General features: G+C 51.7%; 1 protein-coding gene across 2 annotated transcripts in view; it reads left to right on the top strand.

Moving 5' to 3' along the window:
• Positions 1 to 18556, top strand: part of DBF4B (DBF4 zinc finger B) — a 28132-nt gene extending 9576 nt beyond the window's left edge. For both annotated transcript variants that reach the window (XM_043466677.1, XM_043466687.1), the window contains 10 exons: positions 1355 to 1528; positions 2415 to 2465; positions 3276 to 3363; positions 4486 to 4559; positions 6261 to 6294; positions 7744 to 7789; positions 10229 to 10345; positions 15297 to 15405; positions 15531 to 15655; positions 16512 to 18556. In XM_043466677.1, coding sequence (XP_043322612.1) covers positions 1355 to 1528; positions 2415 to 2465; positions 3276 to 3363; positions 4486 to 4559; positions 6261 to 6294; positions 7744 to 7789; positions 10229 to 10345; positions 15297 to 15405; positions 15531 to 15655; positions 16512 to 17511 — 1818 coding nt within the window. In that variant the 3' untranslated portion in view covers positions 17512 to 18556. The remainder of the gene's footprint in view (positions 1 to 1354; positions 1529 to 2414; positions 2466 to 3275; positions 3364 to 4485; positions 4560 to 6260; positions 6295 to 7743; positions 7790 to 10228; positions 10346 to 15296; positions 15406 to 15530; positions 15656 to 16511) is intronic.
• Positions 18557 to 19252: the final 696 nt, after the last annotated feature.

Here is a 19252-nt window from a genome sequence, read left to right as displayed (position 1 = left end):
CTGTTGTATAACCATCACTCTCTGTTTCCCAAACTTTTATCACCCCAAACAGAAGCTCTGTAACCTTTAAGCAAGAACTTCCCATTTCACCTCCCCCTACCTCCCCAGAATTCACATCTACATTATGTTTCTGAATTTGCCCATTCTAGATACCTTGTATCAGTGGGATCACTGATGTTGGTCCTTTTGTTTCTGGTTTATTACACTTTAAGGTAAAGGTTTCAAGGCTCACCCATGCTGTACAGTAGATCAGAGTTTCGTTTCTCTCTCATGACTGAACAGTGCTCCACTGTATGGACAGACCACATTTTGCTTATCCATTCATATGTTAAATGGACACTCAGTTTGTTTCTGCTTCTTAGCTATTATGAATAAGGCTGCTGTGAACATGGGTAGACAAGTGTCCATTCGAGTCCCTATTTTCAATTCTGTTGGATGTATACCTCGGAGAGGAATTGCTGGGTCATGTGGTAATCCGTGTTTAGCTTTTGAGGAACCTCAGCTTCTTTTTTAAACCTAAATACCAGGTTTCTCCAGTCATACTCAGAGAGATCATCCGTCCTTCCTTTCACAGGTGTGCTGGAGCTGGCTGGTCCTGGCCCATGAGAACCAATTGTTAGCATCTCTTTCCAGTTCCACATTCAGTGATGTCATATGGCTACCTTGAAGTCAGCCCCAGTAGTATTTTACCCCACAGAAACCAGCAAACACTACAAAGCAGGGTTTTGGGGTTTTTTCCCCTTTCACCCCGACTCCGGCATTAAGTGTTTGCAGCTCGCTGCTGCTTATTTCCATCTTTTCTTCCCCCAGACATGAGGTGTGTCATTGTGTTTCCAGCCCTGTTTTGGGTTTCTTAGGATGAGTCAGACCCTCTCAGTGTCATAAAGGGCTTGCAGGTAAGATGAGTGGATACTTATGCAGCTGAGTAATATCCAGAACCCAGTTTTATTTCAGGCTCCTCTTGGTAGTGTGGTCAAGATGACAGATGCAGCATCTGGATGGCCTGGTGCATCGTCACAGCAAAATCACGGCTTAGGCAAGCTCTTGATCCTCCAGTCCCATCAGTGTGCTGTCTCTCTGGGCAAAGCCTAACTAGTCAAATATCAGAGCCCACGAGGCTCTGCTGGGAGGAGCTACAGTTCTGGAGTCAAGAACCTCTGTCCTGTACATAAGCCTTATTATATTTTGGAATGAGGTCTTCTCCGGGGCCCAGCACAGGATTGCATCTGGTCTATTTAAGGACTTTGATTCTGGAGCTTCTGTGAGCCAACCTGATTTCCTTCCTCGACCTGTCAATATTGATGATTCTACTTCTGCCTTTTAGGTTTCAGCCACCTCTGTGATCTGGTTTCAGGTAATTGAGGGTTTTCTGAGCAAAGAAGTAAGTTACATCGTGTCCAGCCGCAGGGAGGCGAAGGCCGAGAGCAGCAGGACAAGTCCCAGAGGCTGCCCCAGCCCCAGCGAGGTCACAGTGGACACACCGCCGAAAGGCAGCCGTGCCAGGCCCGCACAGAAGGCCATGGACCCAGTAAGAACCTCGTGGGGCGGGAAGGGTGTGTCTAATAAACAAAGGAAGTAGGCCTTTGTGAGCCCGCTCTGACAGTTTCTGGTTTTAGTTTCATCTGGTTTATTTTAATCTCTCATTTGAATTCAGGGGCTGAAACTATCTTATCACAGCTCTGGATCCACACACCTCAGCAACATGCTGTCCCGATGCCCTCCCTTCTGCGATAAATATTCACTTTTTCTGGGACTCCAGAGTCTGAGATACAGAAACAGTAGGGGAGGACTTTCCTGGTGGTTCAATGGTTAAGAATCCACCTGCCATTGCAGGGGACATGGGTTTGATCCCTGGTCCAGGAAGATCCCACATATGACGGGGCAACTAAGCCCATGCACCACAACTACTGAATCTGTTTTCTCTAGAGCTTGTGCTCTGCAACAAGAGAAGCCCACACACCACAACTCGAGTAGCCCCTGCTTACCACAACTAGAAAAAGCCCACGTGCAGCATTGAAGACCCAGAGCAACCAAAAATAAATAAACACTTTTTTTAAAAAATAAGAAAAAGAAAGAAACAGGAGGGGAATAAACCAGAGAGGGCTTGTTAGGCTTGGCCGACACTTGTCTGCTGGGGAGTGCGAGCTTTTAAAGAGAGATCTAAAAAAATAACAAAGAAGAGAGGTCTCAGGACCTTTGCAACACTTGACCTCGGGTGAATTCAAAATGCCGCTGCCCAGGCTGCAGCTCCCTGTGAGTGACTCAAACCTGAGGTTGGCTTTGCCTTTACCTCTGGAAGCTGCTCCCAGCTTTCCAAGGGACATGACTCCCAGACGTCCTGGCCAACCCCTGTGGAAAAGTGTTTGTGCGCAGGTGGTCTCCACAGCTCCCCCATCGCTCCTTTCTTCCGCCAGGTGCCTCTGAGCAGAGGGAAGGAGCTCCTGCAGAAGGCCATCAGAAACCAGGTGAGCCGAGGGGGCCGGGCTGGAGGCCGGTGTGTCTGATGCAGGGAGAGAATGAGCCCTGCCTCTGAAGGTTCTTCTGAAGCTCTGACACAAAGGCACGCCCGGCCCGACGTGTAGCACTGTCATGATTTCCTCCTTTCTGATGAGGAAGTGGGGCTCAGAGGAGTTCAGTCATCTGTCCAGAGTCACCCGGGCTGGAGGTGGAAGAGCCAGGTTTTGACTCCATGATCTTAAGATCCTGGGAGAAATGCAGCGGGGCGTCTTTCGCACGTAGCTATTTATCCCTTCTGTGAGGACCCAGGGCCATCACAGTTGAGTGGCAGCAGGAGGAGTTAAGCTGATCTTGCAGAGGAGTAGTTCCAGTGCCGTCAGGCGGGTGCCCCGGCCGTGGGCTGGGACGCAGGAGGGTGGTGTGGCCAGCGTAGCTTCCTGTTCAATGAGGGTGACTGTCACTGGTGTTTATTGTATCCCTCCTGTGGGCTCAGAGCATTCCTCGCAGAGGCTCTCCTGACAGGCTGCTCACATGAACACACATATCCCTTCCTGGTCCCGAGGTGGCCGGAGCAGAGCCACCAGCCAGATCAGCCGTCCATCCCCTCCCAAGGTGGCCAGCCCGTGCGGAAGGACAGGGTCTTCCCAGGGGTTGGAGTCGACTCTCCAGGCTCTGTGCTTGCCCTCCTGCCCACCTTCTCGCAACAGCCCCTCACATGGATGACCCGGAGCTCCCAGAAGCCAGGCCGGCCTGTCCCCAGGTGGTCGAGCCTCGGGCGGGAGTCTCGTGCTCCCGCCTGACTCCGCTTGTCTTTCCAGGGCAGCAGCAGCGGAGGCGGCAGTGGGCACAGCAGCAGCCTCCTGAGCAACGCCCGCTCCTGGGGGGTGCAGATTCTCCACGTGGACGGTACCCTTCCTGCCTGGGGCCGCAGAGGGGAGGGTTGGCAACTTTGCCTGGGAACCTGGGCTGTGAGAGGGGTCCGAGGCATGTACTGGCTGAAGCCAGATGTACTCAGTCACGTAACTGTGTTGGTCCTCAGAGGTGGAGAGCAGCCGCAGCAATAGCAGAGCGCAGGTGCTGGGAAGGGCTGTTTCCTTTAACCCCGGTGCCAGCTCTCCTCAGCAGGATTGAATAAGAACCGATCCTAATATCCATTACCCCTTATCAGGTATTTGCTCTGTGCTAGGAAGCACCTCATTTAATCCTCACCACAGTCTCTGCCCATTGTACAGATGAGGAAGTTGAGCCTCAGGGAATAGATTGAGTAAATGACCCATAGTCTCACCAGGCCCACATTCCCCCTTAGTTTGGCTTAACTACATTTCCTGTTCTTTCTTTCCTCTAGGGTTTGCCACACATTATAACCACCAGTGTGCTGGCTGTAATACATTTACATGAGAGTAGCTGTTTTGGGTCTGCTGGCAGTGGTCAGCCCTCCCACCCAGCTCCACTTTGAGTCTGGCGTTTTCTTTGACGCGTTAAAGGGAGCAGGTCTAGATCCAGCCTGAGATCTGCCGGAGGGCCGGGGGCTGTGCCAGGGCAGGTCCTGGTCTGGGATGGTGGGAGGTTCCATCGTCTCTGGAAAACCAGCCATTTCTGACTTGATCTAATTTCCTGCCTTTCTATGTATTAGAGAAGCTCCAGCATGTATAGCTCCTGCTGGGTCTCCCACCTAAGGATATAACTGAGTAAATGCCATGGCTTGGTCTCCCCCACAAAACTGCTCTTCAGTAGCACCTTAAAGCCCTTTATGGGTCATCAGGTACCTCCTGTTCAAGACTTGTATTCAGTGCTTCAAAGGAGCATGCAGCCAGCATAGGGTACTTTTCCAGGGATAGAGGGCCCTGCGCTCTCTTTTATTATCAGCAGGTGCAGAGATGACACTTAGCCAGAAGGTGGCAGGCAAGGCTGGTGTGATCCAGTGAGCCAGGCCAGGTGGGACCTTCAGTCCCCCAGCCCCAGGACAGGGCTGTGCTGGGGAAACGAGAAGAGGAAGCCTTTGGCCACAGCCCTCTGTTTCCTCCCCAGAAATGCTGATACGGGTGCAGCAACTGTCTCTTGATGCTCCACGTGTGAAGAAACAAGGGCTGAAGAAGCCAGAGGTAGGTCATCCCCTCCCAAACTGAAGGGAAACGGGAAAGTCTGTGACGGCATTGGCAAATCCATGACCTGCCCCAGCCACCTCCTCCTGGCCTTGCTGGGAAAGGTGAGAGGAACACAGCCTCTCAGCTCAGCCCTGGTGCCCGAAGCCCTGTGTGGGGCCAAGGACTGCCTGCAGGTAGTCTTCATGGCCTACTGGCCAGGCTGCCATTCTGGGAATAGTTCTTGGCCTGGAAACGAGCCTGCCGATTGCATGGGTGGTGGCTGGGGGGTGGTGGCGTTTGAAATAGCTGCTATATTCCAAATTCTTGTTTGGCTTTTCCTTCTTTTGCTGGGGTTAGAACTGTGTACCACCTCAAGAGAGCCCAGGCTGATTTAAAGCCGCAGGGTCTTCACCCAGCCCAGAATTCAAGGAAGAATCAGGCCCTACAAGTCCGTCCAGGGCCTGGCACCCAGGAGAGGGACCACATCCAAACCAGGTGGAACACTCAGCCTCACCACCCCTCACCCCACCCCCTCTGGTCTGGGCATCTTTAAGGTTTTGCTGTAATGTATACAAGGCTTCTCTGATGGCCCAAGCATTAAAGAATCAGTCTGCAATGCAAGAGACCTGAGTTCAATCCGTGGGTTGGGAAGATCCCCTGGAGGAGGAAATGGCAACCCTCTGCAGTATCCTTGCCTGAGAAATCCCATAGACAGAGGAGCCCAGCAGGCTACAGTCCATGGGGTCGCATATATTGAAAGTCTCTTTCCCCTCCGACTTCTGCTTCCCAACCACCAAGCTCCCTCCCTGAGGTCAACAGTGTGAACAGTTGTGCAAATGTCCTTCCAGGACTCCCAAGCATCTACAATCAAATACATCGAAATTCCTCCCTTTTACGCAAATGTGTGATATTATTACTTTGCTTTGTTCACTTAATAATCTCTTTTGTAGCTACTTGGGACTCTTTTGGGGCAAGTTTTGGGTGCAGTCTGCTGATGGGGGAGGGCCTGTTGAAGGCTTCTTTGGGCTGTATTGGCCCTGGTGGCGTGGCCTGGAAGAGAATCTGGAATCCCCTTGGGCCCAGAGGCCCAGACAGTTACGTAGCCACTGGATCTCTCATTCTGTCCACACCCTCCCAACTCTTTAGCTGATTTTTTAAAAATTGTTTCATTTGGTTTGTAACATTAGCTTTGTTTGACCTTGGCCTGAAAGCCAATTTTGACAAACACAGTCAGGGTGTGTAAGATAGGGTACTGAAAACCAAAAGGCACTGTCTTCACCCTCATCCTGTCGGCTGCCCTGGAATGCCAGCGCGCCCAGAATATAAGGGCTGCCGTCAGTGAGCCCCTCCCCCGCGTCAGGTGTGTCCCCGGCTGCAATTTCATCTGTGCCACATCCGAGGTGTTAGGTGGGAACCCCGAACATCATGGGCGGCACGGGCCCCGTTCCCACGGTGGTGGGGGGTGCTCCCCAGCCCTTGCTTGCTATTTGCTCTGCCCTGCATTCCCTTCACAAAGTCAGGGCCCTTGAGATTCACACATAGAGCTCACCATGCAGGGAGCATGGTGCTCAGGTCTGCTCCAGCTCAGGGTCCAGCCGTGGGCAGAAAGCTAAAGTGGGGCAGAAAGCTAAAGCAGAGCAGCAGCTCGGATCTCCGGGCCCAGTTCCTCGACCCCCCTAGCTCCCTCACATCCTTAACCTATTTTTCCTTTCCATTCAGGGAACATGTCCAGCAGAGTCAAGAACACGGAAAGGTCAGTGCAAGAGCTCTTCCTCATTTAATTGCCATCCCTCCCTCCCTAAATGCTTCCCCACGACTCCCTCTGTGCAGCATCTGCTCACTTTTCTGCAGCAGGAAGCAAGTCCAGGTTGTGTACAGCCTCATCCTGTTGCCAGGGCTCTGCCTGTTGCCAGAGCTTCAGAGAGGAGGGTGGTGGGAGAGGGACGTCTGTGAGCAAGTCCCGGGCTGCCGGGCCGGGCCTTCTCTGTAGAGCCAAGACCTCCTGCAGTCGCTCTGGCTCCTGCAGCCTCTGGCTGTTCCTGGGCATCGATGGAAGTTCAGCATCCTTTGCTTTCTGATTCAGGAGCAGTTTGGGGTGGGCAGTTTGACAGCTGCCTACTACTTTCAGAAATGCCAAACTCCCTGAAACTGACAAATAGGCAGATTGACGGACCCAGCTCCTGGCTCCTCTTGGACAGCAGGGGAGTTTCTCCCCCTGGATATTTCTCCCAAAGATGCTCTGTCGGTGGCATTTATTCGTGCACAAGCGGGAACTAATAAGGAAAGTCACTTGGCACCTCTCACGCTTGCAAATCAAGGAAGTCTGTGGGAGAATTGATTTTAATCACTGTGTCAGTTAATTAGAAAGACGAGGAGTCACCCCAAAAAAGTAATTAAGGAAGAAAGGCTGCTTCTGCTTAAGCACTGGGAGCTGAGAAGTGCCAGCTTCTTGGGGATTTGGTGGCAGCTAGCTGTGCCCAGCCTTTCGGTGCCTCAACTGCCCCTTTGACAGGACTTCTGATCGTCGTGGGAGGGCAGAAGGGGTTTATAATGCCTCAGAGAATCTGTAAACTGTGCAGATAGCCAGCTAGTAGGGGACAAATCTCTTGATTAACTGACTCCAAATCTGTTTTCCCAGCACCGCTTTGCCCTATTTTTTTCAAGAACCAGATTTCACTTTTGTTTTTTTTTAACTGTCCTTCTGCCAAGACCTCGAAACACTCTTCAGTTCTCCTCCTTGCTGTTCTTCCCCTCCAAAACCCCAGGCTCCTCATGGAGAATTCTGTCTGAGAACCATCCTCAGGCCCCCTTGGGATTCTGAGACACCAGGAGTTAAGGTCTGGGAAGGAGCTGAGGCTGTTAGCAGAAACCAGCAGGGGCCAGGTTTCTGCTACCAGCCAGGTTCCTGACTCTCAAGGTTGACAGCCTTTAGCACCCATATGCAGGAGGCTGAGGGTGGGTGCATTTAGGACCCTGGGGCACCCTGTAGCCTCTCCCCCCGAGGGTGGTAGAGGTTAGAGGAGATGGGAGCAGGGGCCTCACTCAGCCAAAGGAAAGGCACACCTTGGGGCTGCGAGGGCTCTGGCTCTGAGAGCCTCTTGGGCTTTGGCAGAGCCTCGTCTCTCTGAGCATTTCCTGCAGGCGGAGCTCAGGCTCTGCACCAGGGCAGACAGATGGCTGATGGGCGCACTCTTCCTTCCAGTGGCCAGACTGAAGGCACCGTTCCTCAAAGTCGAAGATGAGAGCAGGTGAGTGGACCGCCAGACCTACATGGAGAAGAGGTACTCATGGGCCCCCGGCTGCCTTGGGGAGGTCTCATATAGATCAGAGGAGCCATACCCGGCTGGCACTCCTCTCGGTCATGAGTCAGAGGTTAATAATCCTGTGTGTGAATTCCTTCCTTATTTTTTTTAGATATTTATTCATTTGGCTGTGCCAGGTCTTAGTTGCAGCATGTGGGATCCAGTCCCCTGACCAGGGATCGAACCCCAGGCCCCCTGCACTGGGAGCTCAGAGTCTTAGCCACTGGACCACCAAGGAAGTCCCTTAATTCATTCCTTTCAAAGCTCTGCTTTTTTGAGCCTGTGATGTTGCATCCAGGTTGTTTGACTCCCCATCTCCCCCATGTGTACGCTGACACTCAATACCAAATCATTGCTGGTATTAGTGCTGGTACAGTCTTTGCTAAAGTGAGGGTCTCTGCGGTGCTACTGGGGTTCCCTTGTCGGACCATGTTGTCTCAACACTTGACCAAGCCTTTCCATTTGCTGTGTAAAACCCTTTCCTGGTATGTGTTATCTCCTCATAGCCGTGGCTAAAACTGCCATGAGAAGAGTCCATCCTCTTCCCAGTGGGGAAACTGAGGTCAGAGACGTTAAGGGACATGAACACAGCCACTTTGCTCGTGACCCTTAGTTTGAGGCTAGAGTCCACATCCAGCCTGGGACCCTCTCCCCTCTGCCCCGTCTGTCCCCGTGAGGGCCCTTTCTTACCTACAGGCAGGAGGGTCACATCAATGATAACCTGACGAGCTGTTAGCCATCTGGGTTGTCCCTGACTCTTTGGTAAGTACCGGAAAATCTAGAATTAACCCCAGAAGTTTTTTTAAAGCCCATGTGTCCCCAGCAGAAACTCCTGGGCCAGAATGCTCTGTGTCCCTCAGCTTTGGGCTGGCTACCGACAGACCCAGCCCCAGGAGCCTGGCAGGTCTGCCCATCCTTCACATGACGGCGGCACACAGGACAGAGTTGGTGCTGGTGGCCCAAAAGCCAGTAGAAAGAGTCCAGGGCTGGAAGGAGGCCCTCTCCTCTTCCCTTCCAGGCGGGTAGGGTGGAGGGGCATGTCCTTCACAGTCCGCCCTTCACAACCAGCTGAGTACAAGTAGTCCACGACTGGGACGCTGTGGCTGAGACACCCCAGGGCCTTAGTATCTCTGCACATGGAGCTGAACTTTCTCTCGATCCTTCTTTACGTGCTGTCCTAAAGCAGGCGCTCTTCAAAGCCCAACTTAGCCTCACCAGCCTCAACTTTTCAACCTTCTCAGCAGAAACAAAATAACACGGAGGAGGGCGAAAGGCGGGGTACCAGGGCTGTGAAGGGCGCCTGCTTCTCCTTCAGGATCCAAGAAGACTTTTTATTTTGGCTGTGCCATGCACCCTGTGGGATCTTAGTTCCCAACCAGGAGTCAAACCTGGGCCCCCTGCAGTGGAAGCTCGGAGTCCTAGCCACTGGACTGCCAGATAAGTCCCCAAGAAGACTCATTGGTTAATTTACTTCTGAGGCTGCAGGGTCTCAATATGCCCCTGGAACCCAGGGCCTGCTTTCCCCTGGAGCACCGTCCACTGCACCCCAACATGGTGTGGTCAGGGGCTGCCAAGTACCCACAGATCACTATCCCTGGCTCCAAAAGTCTCCTGAATGTGAGCCATTTAAGGCAAATGACTCAGTGTATGTCTGACTGCCCAGAACCTTCACTGCGCCTCTCTTTTCCATTCAGAGCACCACCCCTTAGATAGTACAAAGGCCCAGCCCGTAGCAAAAATATTCCTCTTCATGGAACAGGAAGATCACTGATCTGGTCTTAACACCCTTGCGTTTAGATTCTGCCAGGCTAGAGTTCTCAGAGGTCACTTGAGGGTCGAGAAACAAAATGGAAAGGTGGGAGGAACTAGATCAGGAGTTGGGAGACGTGGCTTCCCATCTGGACTTGGCCGCATATAGGTCATGAGCCCTCGGGCAAGCCACAGAACCTTTAGGGCTTCGTTTCCTCTTCTATGATATAAAACATGAAAACACTGTTGTTCTGCTCAGCTCAGAGGTTGCAGGATATGGGGGAGGCAGTGATTGTAAACAGGCTTGGAAAGTGGACATTAAGAGTGTTAATTTAAAATATTAATCTAACCCGGTAAGGCAGATAAGAATGTTGTTCTAGTATTTAAAAGCTGGGCAAGTGAGGGACTTCCCTGGTGGTCCAGTGGTTGAGATTCTGAGCTTCTAATACAGGGGGCATGAGTTTGACCCCTGGTCAGGGAACTAAGATCCCACATGCTGTGTGACATGGCCCAAAAAAGATGGGCAGGTGAGAGTCTGCTTTATCAAGATGGGAATTCTCAGGAGTTGGGCTGGCCCCTCTTCCTCACCTTTTCCCTTCCCCGCTGGAGTCAAAATGGAAGTTTTGTGTGTTTCAGGAAGTTTCGTCCTTTCCACCTTCAGTTTAAATCCTTTCCTGAAATTTCTTTTCTGGGACCCAAAGCCGCCAGTCCTTTTGAGGCCCCGATGACTCCCAGCAGCTCGCACCATACCAGGTGGGTCTTTCTGGTTCCTGAGTACAAGGGCTGGTTCCAGGCCAAAGTCCTCCCCACTGGGGGCCTGCTGGTCAGACTGGGGAATGGCCATGTGTTAGCTCCTTAGGCAAAGTCTATTCTGGGAACTTAGCCCAGAGAAGAGGGACACCAGGAGTGTTCATCCGTTTTATCTGGTGTTCTCCATCCGTACTGAAGAACTTGACTTGTGTCCAGAGGGCACGAGGCTGGTTTCTGAACCTCGGATTATAGATCTCCTTTCTTAGAGTCTCCTCGTGAAAGTGAGGTCGCTCAGTCATGTCTGACTCTTTGCAACCCCATGGACTGTCGCTTAAGGGAGTCTCCCTGGGGGGCCGTTAAAAATGCAGGTTCCTGGACTCCACCCCTGCAGAATCACAGTCTCTGGTGATGAGACTGAGCTCCGTGTTCCCAGGCTCCCCATGTGGTTTCAGTGCACGTCCAAATCTGAGGCCTTTGAAGCTAAACATAGCAGGCAGAGGGTCTGGGGGACCTGCCACACTGTGTGGCCTGAAATGACTTGTAGGCTGCTTTTTACTCCTACTCTGCAGATAGGTGAGTTTGACCCTTCATTGACCAACGTGCAGAAGGCATGCGGTTCAGAGGATGACCTGGACACCTTCCCAGACCTTTCTAACTCATGGGCCTGGAGAATAGAGGGCAGATGCCCAGCCCAAGGGTCCCCAGTACCAGGGAGGACCTGTGGTTTCCACCAGCAGACAGGGGCTAAGGGGTCAGGAAATAGTGCGAATGGAGGAAAAACAGAAAGGGACTGTCGCAGTAGATAGAGAGCAGAGGAAGGCGAGAACAAGCCAGGGTGAAGTCCGGGGGCCCTTCATCCCTTTCCCAGAAGATACAAGGGACACAAGAGGGGCAGCCCGGAGGCTGCCTGGGCTGGGGCTGCAGGGGGTGCTTGGCCTGGGAAGGCCTGGGGATGGCACAGGAGCTGATAAAGGGAAGATGAAGGGTTTACAGTGAAACGTCTGTATTCTGTGCCCATCCTCCAACCTCTAGACCATGAGTCTCTCCAGAGAGAGTTTATGGACAGTACATCGTGTACCCTTTGTTCTCTCTTCTCACAAAGAGTAGCAAGATATTCACTGTGCTGAATCTTGCTTTTTTTTCCCACTGAATATTTCTTAATTTCCTATTAGTACCTGAAGAGCATCTTCATTCCCTTTAATGACTGCAGGGTATTCCATGGTATGGATTTACCGTATTTTATTTAACATATGTGTGGATGATTTCCAGTCTTTTGTGGTGAATAGTCTTGTTCAGAGTAAATTTATGATTGTTCAAGTATATTTGCAGGACAAATTCCTAAAAGTGGAAATGCTGGGTCAAAGGGTGCCTACATTTATAATTTTGAGAAGTGCAGCCAAATTGCTTTTCATGGAGGTAATGCCAGGATACACTTTCACCCGCAGTGGACCAGAGCCCATTTCCCCATCCCCATGGCTAAGATAGTGAGCTGTCAGACTTGTGACTTCAGCCAGGCTGATAGATCAAAAACCATATCTCAGTGTAATATAATTTTCATTTTTCTCTTTATGAATGAGCTTAAGTATGTTTTCCTATGTTGGATCATTTGAATCTCTCTTTTTTAAAATCTCTTTTTGTGTGAACCTTTTTCATACCCTTTGCCAGTTTTTCTATTCAGTTATTGATCACTTATTGATTTATAAGGAGCCCTTTGCTATGTTACTAGTTATAAATATCCTCCCCGGTTTCTGGTGTGTTTTTTTTGAGTTTGCCTCTATTTTCTACCATGCATATATGTTTTTTAATGGTTTGTCGTTGAACTTACCAGCTTTTTTACTGTTTCCTGGGTTTTGTGTCATACTTAGAAAGTCCTTAGGGCAATATTTTGGACCCACTGAATTTGCTCAGTCAAATGCCAGTACCCTACAGGCCGTTTAAAAATGCAGGACTGACTACAAATAATAAAGGCTGGAGAGGATGTGGAGGAAAGGGAACCCTCCTACACTGTTGGTGGGAATGGAAATTGGTGTAGCCACTGTGGAAAACAGTATGGGTTTCCTTAAAAAATTAAAACTAGAGTTGCCATATGACCCAGCAATCCCACTCATGGACATATATCTGGAGAAAATGCTAATTCAAAAAGATACTTGCACCCCAGTGTTGATAGCAGCAGTATTTACGATAGCCAAGACATGGAACCAACCTAAATGTCCATCAGCAGATAAATGGATAAAGAAGATGTGGTGTGTGTGTGTATATATATATATATATATATATGTATATATATACACACGCACACACACACACACAGAGTGAAATACTGCTCTGCTCAGGCATAAACAAGGAAACAATGCCATTTGTAGCAACATGGGTGGATTTAATAGAAATTATGAGTGAAGCAAATCAGAGAAAGAGAGATATATGATATCACTTATATGTGGAACATAAAAAATAATACAAATGAATTTATTTACAAAATAGACTCACAGACATAAAAAACAAATTTATGGTTACCAAAGGGGAAAGCAGATGGAGGAGGGAATCAGTTCAGTTCAGTTCAGTCACTCAGTCGTGTCCGACTCTTTGCAACCCCATGGACTGCAGCACGCCAGGTTTCCCTGTCTATCACCCACTCCCAGAGCTTGCTCAAACTCGCATCCATTAAGTCAGTGATACCATCCAACCATCTCATTCTCTGTCATCCCCTTCTCCTGCTTTCAATCTTTCCCAGCATCAGGGGCTTATAAGTCAGTTCTTTGTATCAGATGGTCAAAGTATTGGAGCTTCAACTTCAAGCACAAGTCCTTCCAATGAATATTCAGGACTGATTTCTTTCAGGATTGACTGGTTTGATCTCCTTGCAGTCCAAGGGACTCTCAAGAGTCTTCTCCAACACCACAGTTCAAAAGCATCAATTCTTCAGCATTCAGCTTTCTTTATGGTCCAACTCTCACATCCATACATGACTACTGGAAAAACCATAGATAGCTTTGACTGGACAGATCCTTGTCAGTAAAGTAATGTCTCTGCTTTTTAATATGCTGTCCAGGTTGGTCATAGCTTTTCTTCCAAGGACCAAGTGTCTTTTAATTTCATGGCTGCATTCACCATCTGCAGTGATTTTGGAGCCCAAGAAAATAAAGTCTGTCACTGTTTCCATTGTTTCCCCATCTATTTGCCATGAAGTGATGGGACCGGATGCCATGATCTTAGTTTTCTGAATGTTGAGTTTTAAGCCAGCTTTTTCATTCTCCTCTTTCACATTCATCAAGAGGCTCTTTAGTTCCTCTTCACTTTATGCCATAAGGGTGGTATCATCTGTGTATGTGAGGTTATTGATATTTCTCCCTGCCATCTTGATTCCAGCTTGTGCTTCATCCAGCCCAGCATTTCTCATGATGTACTCTGCATATAAGTTAAATAAGCAAGGTGACAATATACACCCTTGATATACACCTTTCCCAATTTGGAACCAGTCCATTGTTCCATGTCCAGTTCTAACTGTTGCTTCTTGACCTGCATACAGGTTTCTCAGGAGGCAGGTCAGGTGGTCTGGTATTCCCATCTCTTTCAGAATTTTCCAGAGTTTGTTGTGATCCACACAGTCAAAGGCTTATGGCGTAGTCAATGAAGCAGATGTTTTTCTGGACTTCTCTTACTTTTTCTATGATCCAACAGATGTTGGCAATTTGATCTCTGGTTCCTCTGCCTTTTCTAAATCCAGCTTGAACATCTGGAAGTTCTCGGTTCACGTACTGTTGAAGCCTAGCTTGGAGAATTTTGAGCATTATTTTGCTAGCGTGTAAGATGAGTGCAATTGTATGGTAGTTTGAACATTCTCTGGCATTGCCTTTCTTTGGGATTGGAATGAAAACTGACCTTTTCCAGTCTGTGGCCAGTGCTGTTTTCCAAATTTGCTGGCATATTGACAGCATCATCTTTTAGGATTTGAAATAGCTCAGCTGGAATTCCATCACCTCCACTAGCTTTGTTCATAGTGATGCTTCCTAAGGCCCACTTGACTTCACACTTCAGGATGTCTGGCTCTAGATGAGTGATCACACCATCGTGGTTATCTAGGTCATTAAGATCTTTTTTGTATAGTTCTTCTGTGTATTCTTGCCACCTCTTCTTAATATTTTCTGCTTCTTTTAGGTCCATACTGTTTCTGTCCTTTATTGTGCCCATCTTTGCGAGAAGTGTTCCCTTGGTATCTAATTCTCTTGTAGGGATCTCTAGTCTTTCCCATTCTATTGTTTTCCTCTATTTCTTTGCATTGATCATTTAGGAAGGCTTTCTTATTTTTCCTTGCTATATCAGATAGATATATCAGATGGAGGAAGGATAAATCAGGATTAACAGATACAAACTACTATATATAAAATAAACAAGAAGGTCCTACTGGATAGCACAGGGAAGCATATTCACTATCCTGTAATAAGCCATAATGGAAAAGAATATGAGAAAGAAAAATATATATATAGAATTAAATCACTTTGCTGCATACCAGAAACGAACACAACACTGCAAATCAACTATACTTCAGTTAACAAATCAAAACTCATGCAGGACTGAAAGTCAAAGAAGTCAGGCTTGAGAAAGATGTGAAAGTCCTCAGGGAAGGTACAGCTGTGTGGGTCAAATGACCCTGGGTTTGGGTATGAGCACGGAGCTGGAACATCGTCAGGGATTCTTGCCTGTGGTTTGAGGTGTGTGGGTGGGGTCAGGATGGAGCTAAGACGGGGTACTCACAGAGAGGCCTCTCCTCCCTTGCTGCCTCTCCTGCCCCCCTTGTACGAGTGGTGCCAACTGTAGGCAGGCCAGCCCGTGCCTGTCCTGCTCTGGCCATTTTGGTCCCTCCTCCCCCACTGGCCTGGACTCCAGGCCGCAGGGCCACAGTTCGCTCTAAGGGCTCCAGCGGTGACCACTTTCCCCCACCCTGTATTCTCCGCAGAGAAGCCAAGGACCAGGAGCCAAGCCGGCGATCCGCCGCCTGCACTGTGCCCAGGAGGAGGAAAGGGTACTGTGAGTGCTGCCAAGAAGCCTTCGAGGAGCTGCACAGGGTGAGCTCCTTCCCCACCACGCAGCTGCTCCCAGACGGTCTCTCCACCCTGGTGAGGCTGGGTGGTCTGCTTGTGTCCCATCCCAGCCTAGTCTAATGCCCCCTGCCTCCTCTCACCCTGAGCAGCATCTCCAGAGCCCCCAGCACCAGGACTTTGCCCTGGAAGCCCACCTGTATGCCGAAGTCGATCGGATCATCGCCCAGCTGAGCCACAGCTTTGCAGACGTGCCCTTCCAGGCCAGCCTCCCCGGGTAAGCACCGCTGTGCCACCCCACTGTGGGTGGCAGGCACGACTGGCTTCTCACCTCTCCTGCTGCTGCCCTGAGGTGGAGAGGAACCCTCAGGTTGGCGACAGCAGAGACCAGGCTGTGGTCCCTCACCTTTCTTACTTCTTCCTTCCCTTTCTTTCCTGCCATCTTCTGTTCTGTTCTTTTGGGGGGGCAGTCAAGGGAAGGCCTCCATTTGGGGCCTCAGCCCATCAGATCAGGACAGACCCCGACCAGAGCTCCCTTCCTAACACCACAGTTGGGGGCGCAGGGGGAGCAATCCAGCTGTCGCTGCTCCTGGCATGTGTCTGGTCACGTGCCTGTCTGGCCTTCTAGAAATAGGGAGGGGAATTCCTGGGTCTTTCCTGTGTAGGTGAAGAGGAGGGTCTTCCTGCTTCTCTAGAAGTTTACCCCAGAAAGGATGGCAGAGGATTTGGCAGAATCCCAGGGCCCTCTGAGCACCGCCCCCTCTTGCTGCCCACCAAGGAGCTGTAGCTTCATCCCCCGCACCCCAAAGCCTCCACCTCAGGCAGCCTCACTGGGCTCGGGGTGCACAGCCAGGACCTGTGCTGCTTTCTCTAGCCACCGAAGGGCAGCCTCCTCCATGACTGCCTTATTAAACAGAGCGGCCTCTAACCTGTTCCTCTGGCCAGCCCCAACCGCAGGTCGCAGAGCCAAGAACAGGCCTTTCACCTGGGACCCAGAATGGCAGCTCTTTTCTGCACAACAAAGCCCAGAAGGGTAGCACCATACGGGCCTCCACTGTGCCCCCGGCCCAGGAGGACCCCCACTTGCTCTGGAGTTGAACTCTGTGACCCACTGGGTGTTTCTGTCCCCACAGGCAGCCAGGCTCCCTGACTTCCGACTGTGACCCTCTGTGTCCTGAGCCTCTGCCTCCCCTCTGGCCCTCCCCTCTCAAGGCAGCGTCTCCCTGGAGGAGGAAAGACGATCATCACCAGGCCCCAGGTGCCTCCGGGCATGGTGGGACAGTGGGCGGCGTGAAGGCAGCGGCAGAACCTGTGGAGGCTGGCGAGATTCCTGGACCGATAGCAAGCTGCCAGGAGCTGAAGGGGTCAGCTGACAGCTTTGTGGACCCCCCAGAGACCCCAGGGTCTGGGAGCCCTGCTCACCAGGGCCTCCTAACCAGCTCTGGACTTGCTGAACTCTCCTCTGGCCCAGACCTGCCTCTTTTTGGCCACAAGCGGAAGGTTCAGTTCCCCAGTGGCAATGCCGAGAAGAGGCCGGGTGCATCCTGGCCACAAGCCTCACTCTTTATCCCGAGAGCCCCCAGCCCCTGTGGCACCCCCAGCTCCCATGGCATCAGGACAACCAGCAGCAAGCACCTTCCCCTTCCAGGCCATGAGCCCAGGTCTCTGGCCTCCCTCCAGCCTGTGCACCACCCACAGGAAGAGACCTGCCTCTCCCTCCCAGGCAGCCCCCCAGTAGGTTGGCAGAGTGCTGGGCCACACAGGCCCCCTGGCCTGGGGGAGGAAGGCCTCCAGGATCTAAGGGCTCTGAGGATGCCGCCCCTGGCCCTGTCTCCCAGTAGGCTGAGCAGCTCCAGGCCAGCTGCCAGCCCACCTGCCCTCAGCTGCAGGCATGGAGCCCCCAGGAGGACCTGCAGAGAGCCCGGCTGCCTCTCCCCACCACACTCTGCCAGCCAGCGGGGAGACCAGCTGCTCCCAATGGTTCTGGACCTCCCAGCCTCTTCCAGGCCCCTGACTCCCAACCCCAGCCCACTGCCAACAGAGAACTACTTCTATGAGTCCCCACCCACCCCTGGGTATGCAGCTCGGGAGCCTGACAGCTCCCAACTCGAGGGCAAGTTATATGTCAGCTGAGGGCTGCACACCCAGCCCAGGCCGACCAGACACAAGGAGGAGCCAACGCGGAGTCTGGCCCTGGACAATCATGGCCGAGCTCTAGGTGCATTAGATGGAGCCAGTCCTCCCGGCCACCAGGTCTTCAGGGCTGGGGGCTGCCCTCTCCAGCGGTGGATTGTGCAGCCGCGGCCAGCTGCTCAGGCCAGGAGGCAGGGGCAAGGTTGGCATAGGGAGGGCCCACAGAGAAGCCAGAGCAGCAGGAGCCCTGGCCTGGCTTCCTGTCCCTCTGCAGGCACTTGCTCAGCCAGAGGGTTAGTTGTCGGTGTTCCCCACCCCCACCCCCGCCTCCTTTCCCAATTCCCACAAGCGTGTGGCTCTCCTGCTTTCCGAGATGCCTGCGTGTTGTCCCCTCCCCCAGCCCCCCACGCTGGTGCACCCAGATCCTCAGGAACATATGAAGCAGAGGAGGGGCTCGGCTGCGCCACTTCCAAAGCTCCCTCCCCGCTGCACTTAGTGGGGGCCCAGCACTGACCCCTCCCCTGAGCCCAGGACGTGGCCTGAGCCCCCTCTGGGGACCCCTCTCAGCTCTTCCCTGCCGCCTCAGCTCCGGCTGCCCACCCAGAGTTCTGTTCCAGGGTGAGTTGCTCACCTGCCAACTTCTGCATCCCCCTCCTTCCCCAAGGACCTCCCCCCATTTCTTTCAGCTGAGCCATTAATCTGGAGACAGAGATGAGTTTGCTATCGATTCTTTGGCCACTTTTTTTTTTTTATTATTACATCTTGTACTGTGGTTCTTCTCACCCTTCTCTGCCTCTGTGTTTGTGTCTTTAAATGTTGAAGCTACCAGAAGCCTGATGCTATTCTGTATCTCATTTTGGAGGAAGAAAGGGAGGGGGGGCCCTAGATGCAGGTGAGGACCTGAGTTGTTAGTTTGGAAATAGAATGGCTATGTGTACAACGCTCACAGAAATCAGGTTTGGCCTTTTCATGCCATCCCGTTAAATTTCACAATTAATCTTGGTTCAGGAGATGTAAAATAAATTTATTAATAACAAATAGCAAAGAAATGGGGCTGGCATGTGATGTGTCTTGATCTGCCCTTCAGGGCCTTGATCTGCCCTCCAGGGACCTACGCAGGCTGACAGCCCAGCAGATACAGACAGAACGACGGGGTAGCAAGCTGGTGCCACCTGCAAGTGGGGGAGCGTGTGTGGGTGCCACCACCCTCCGCGGGCCTAGCTCCAGAGGTCTCGGGAGGTGGGGGTATGCCTGTCCAGTCTGCAAGTCACTCCCTGGCCCTGCTGCCCACCTCGTAGCTGCCTGAAGGGGGCGCACTTGCCACCCACTCCCAAGGAAAATGCCTTTGCTCTAATGAACCAGGGCTCCAGGTCCTCCTCTCCGCCTGGAGCTCAGAGAGTAGCTTCTTTCCAGGCCCTGTGGGTGCATCTCTTCTTCTGCAATACAGGGGCATGCCTCGTCCACCACGGCCTTTCCCACGACACTGCCACTTGAGTAGGGAGCTCCTCCGCCCCTTCCTCAGACCTCTGAGAGCTTCATGTGCTATTCACTCAAAGACCGACACACCAGGTCTTGACGCCCTCGTCACCGTCTGCCCAGGACCTCGCATCCAACTATAGAGCCTTCCCCTCCCATTTCAACAACTTGATGTGACATCTGGACATCACATCGCTACCATGTCAAGCCCCAGTGTTACATCTCCCTGCCTCCAGGTCTCTGTCCCATCTTCTAGGATGTCAGC

Source organism: Cervus canadensis, chromosome 1 (assembly GCF_019320065.1).
Source record: "Cervus canadensis isolate Bull #8, Minnesota chromosome 1, ASM1932006v1, whole genome shotgun sequence".
Lineage (NCBI taxonomy): Eukaryota > Metazoa > Chordata > Mammalia > Artiodactyla > Cervidae > Cervus > Cervus canadensis.
Note: the sequence above shows the minus strand (reverse complement) of the source record. Positions and strands in the feature narration are given on the sequence as shown.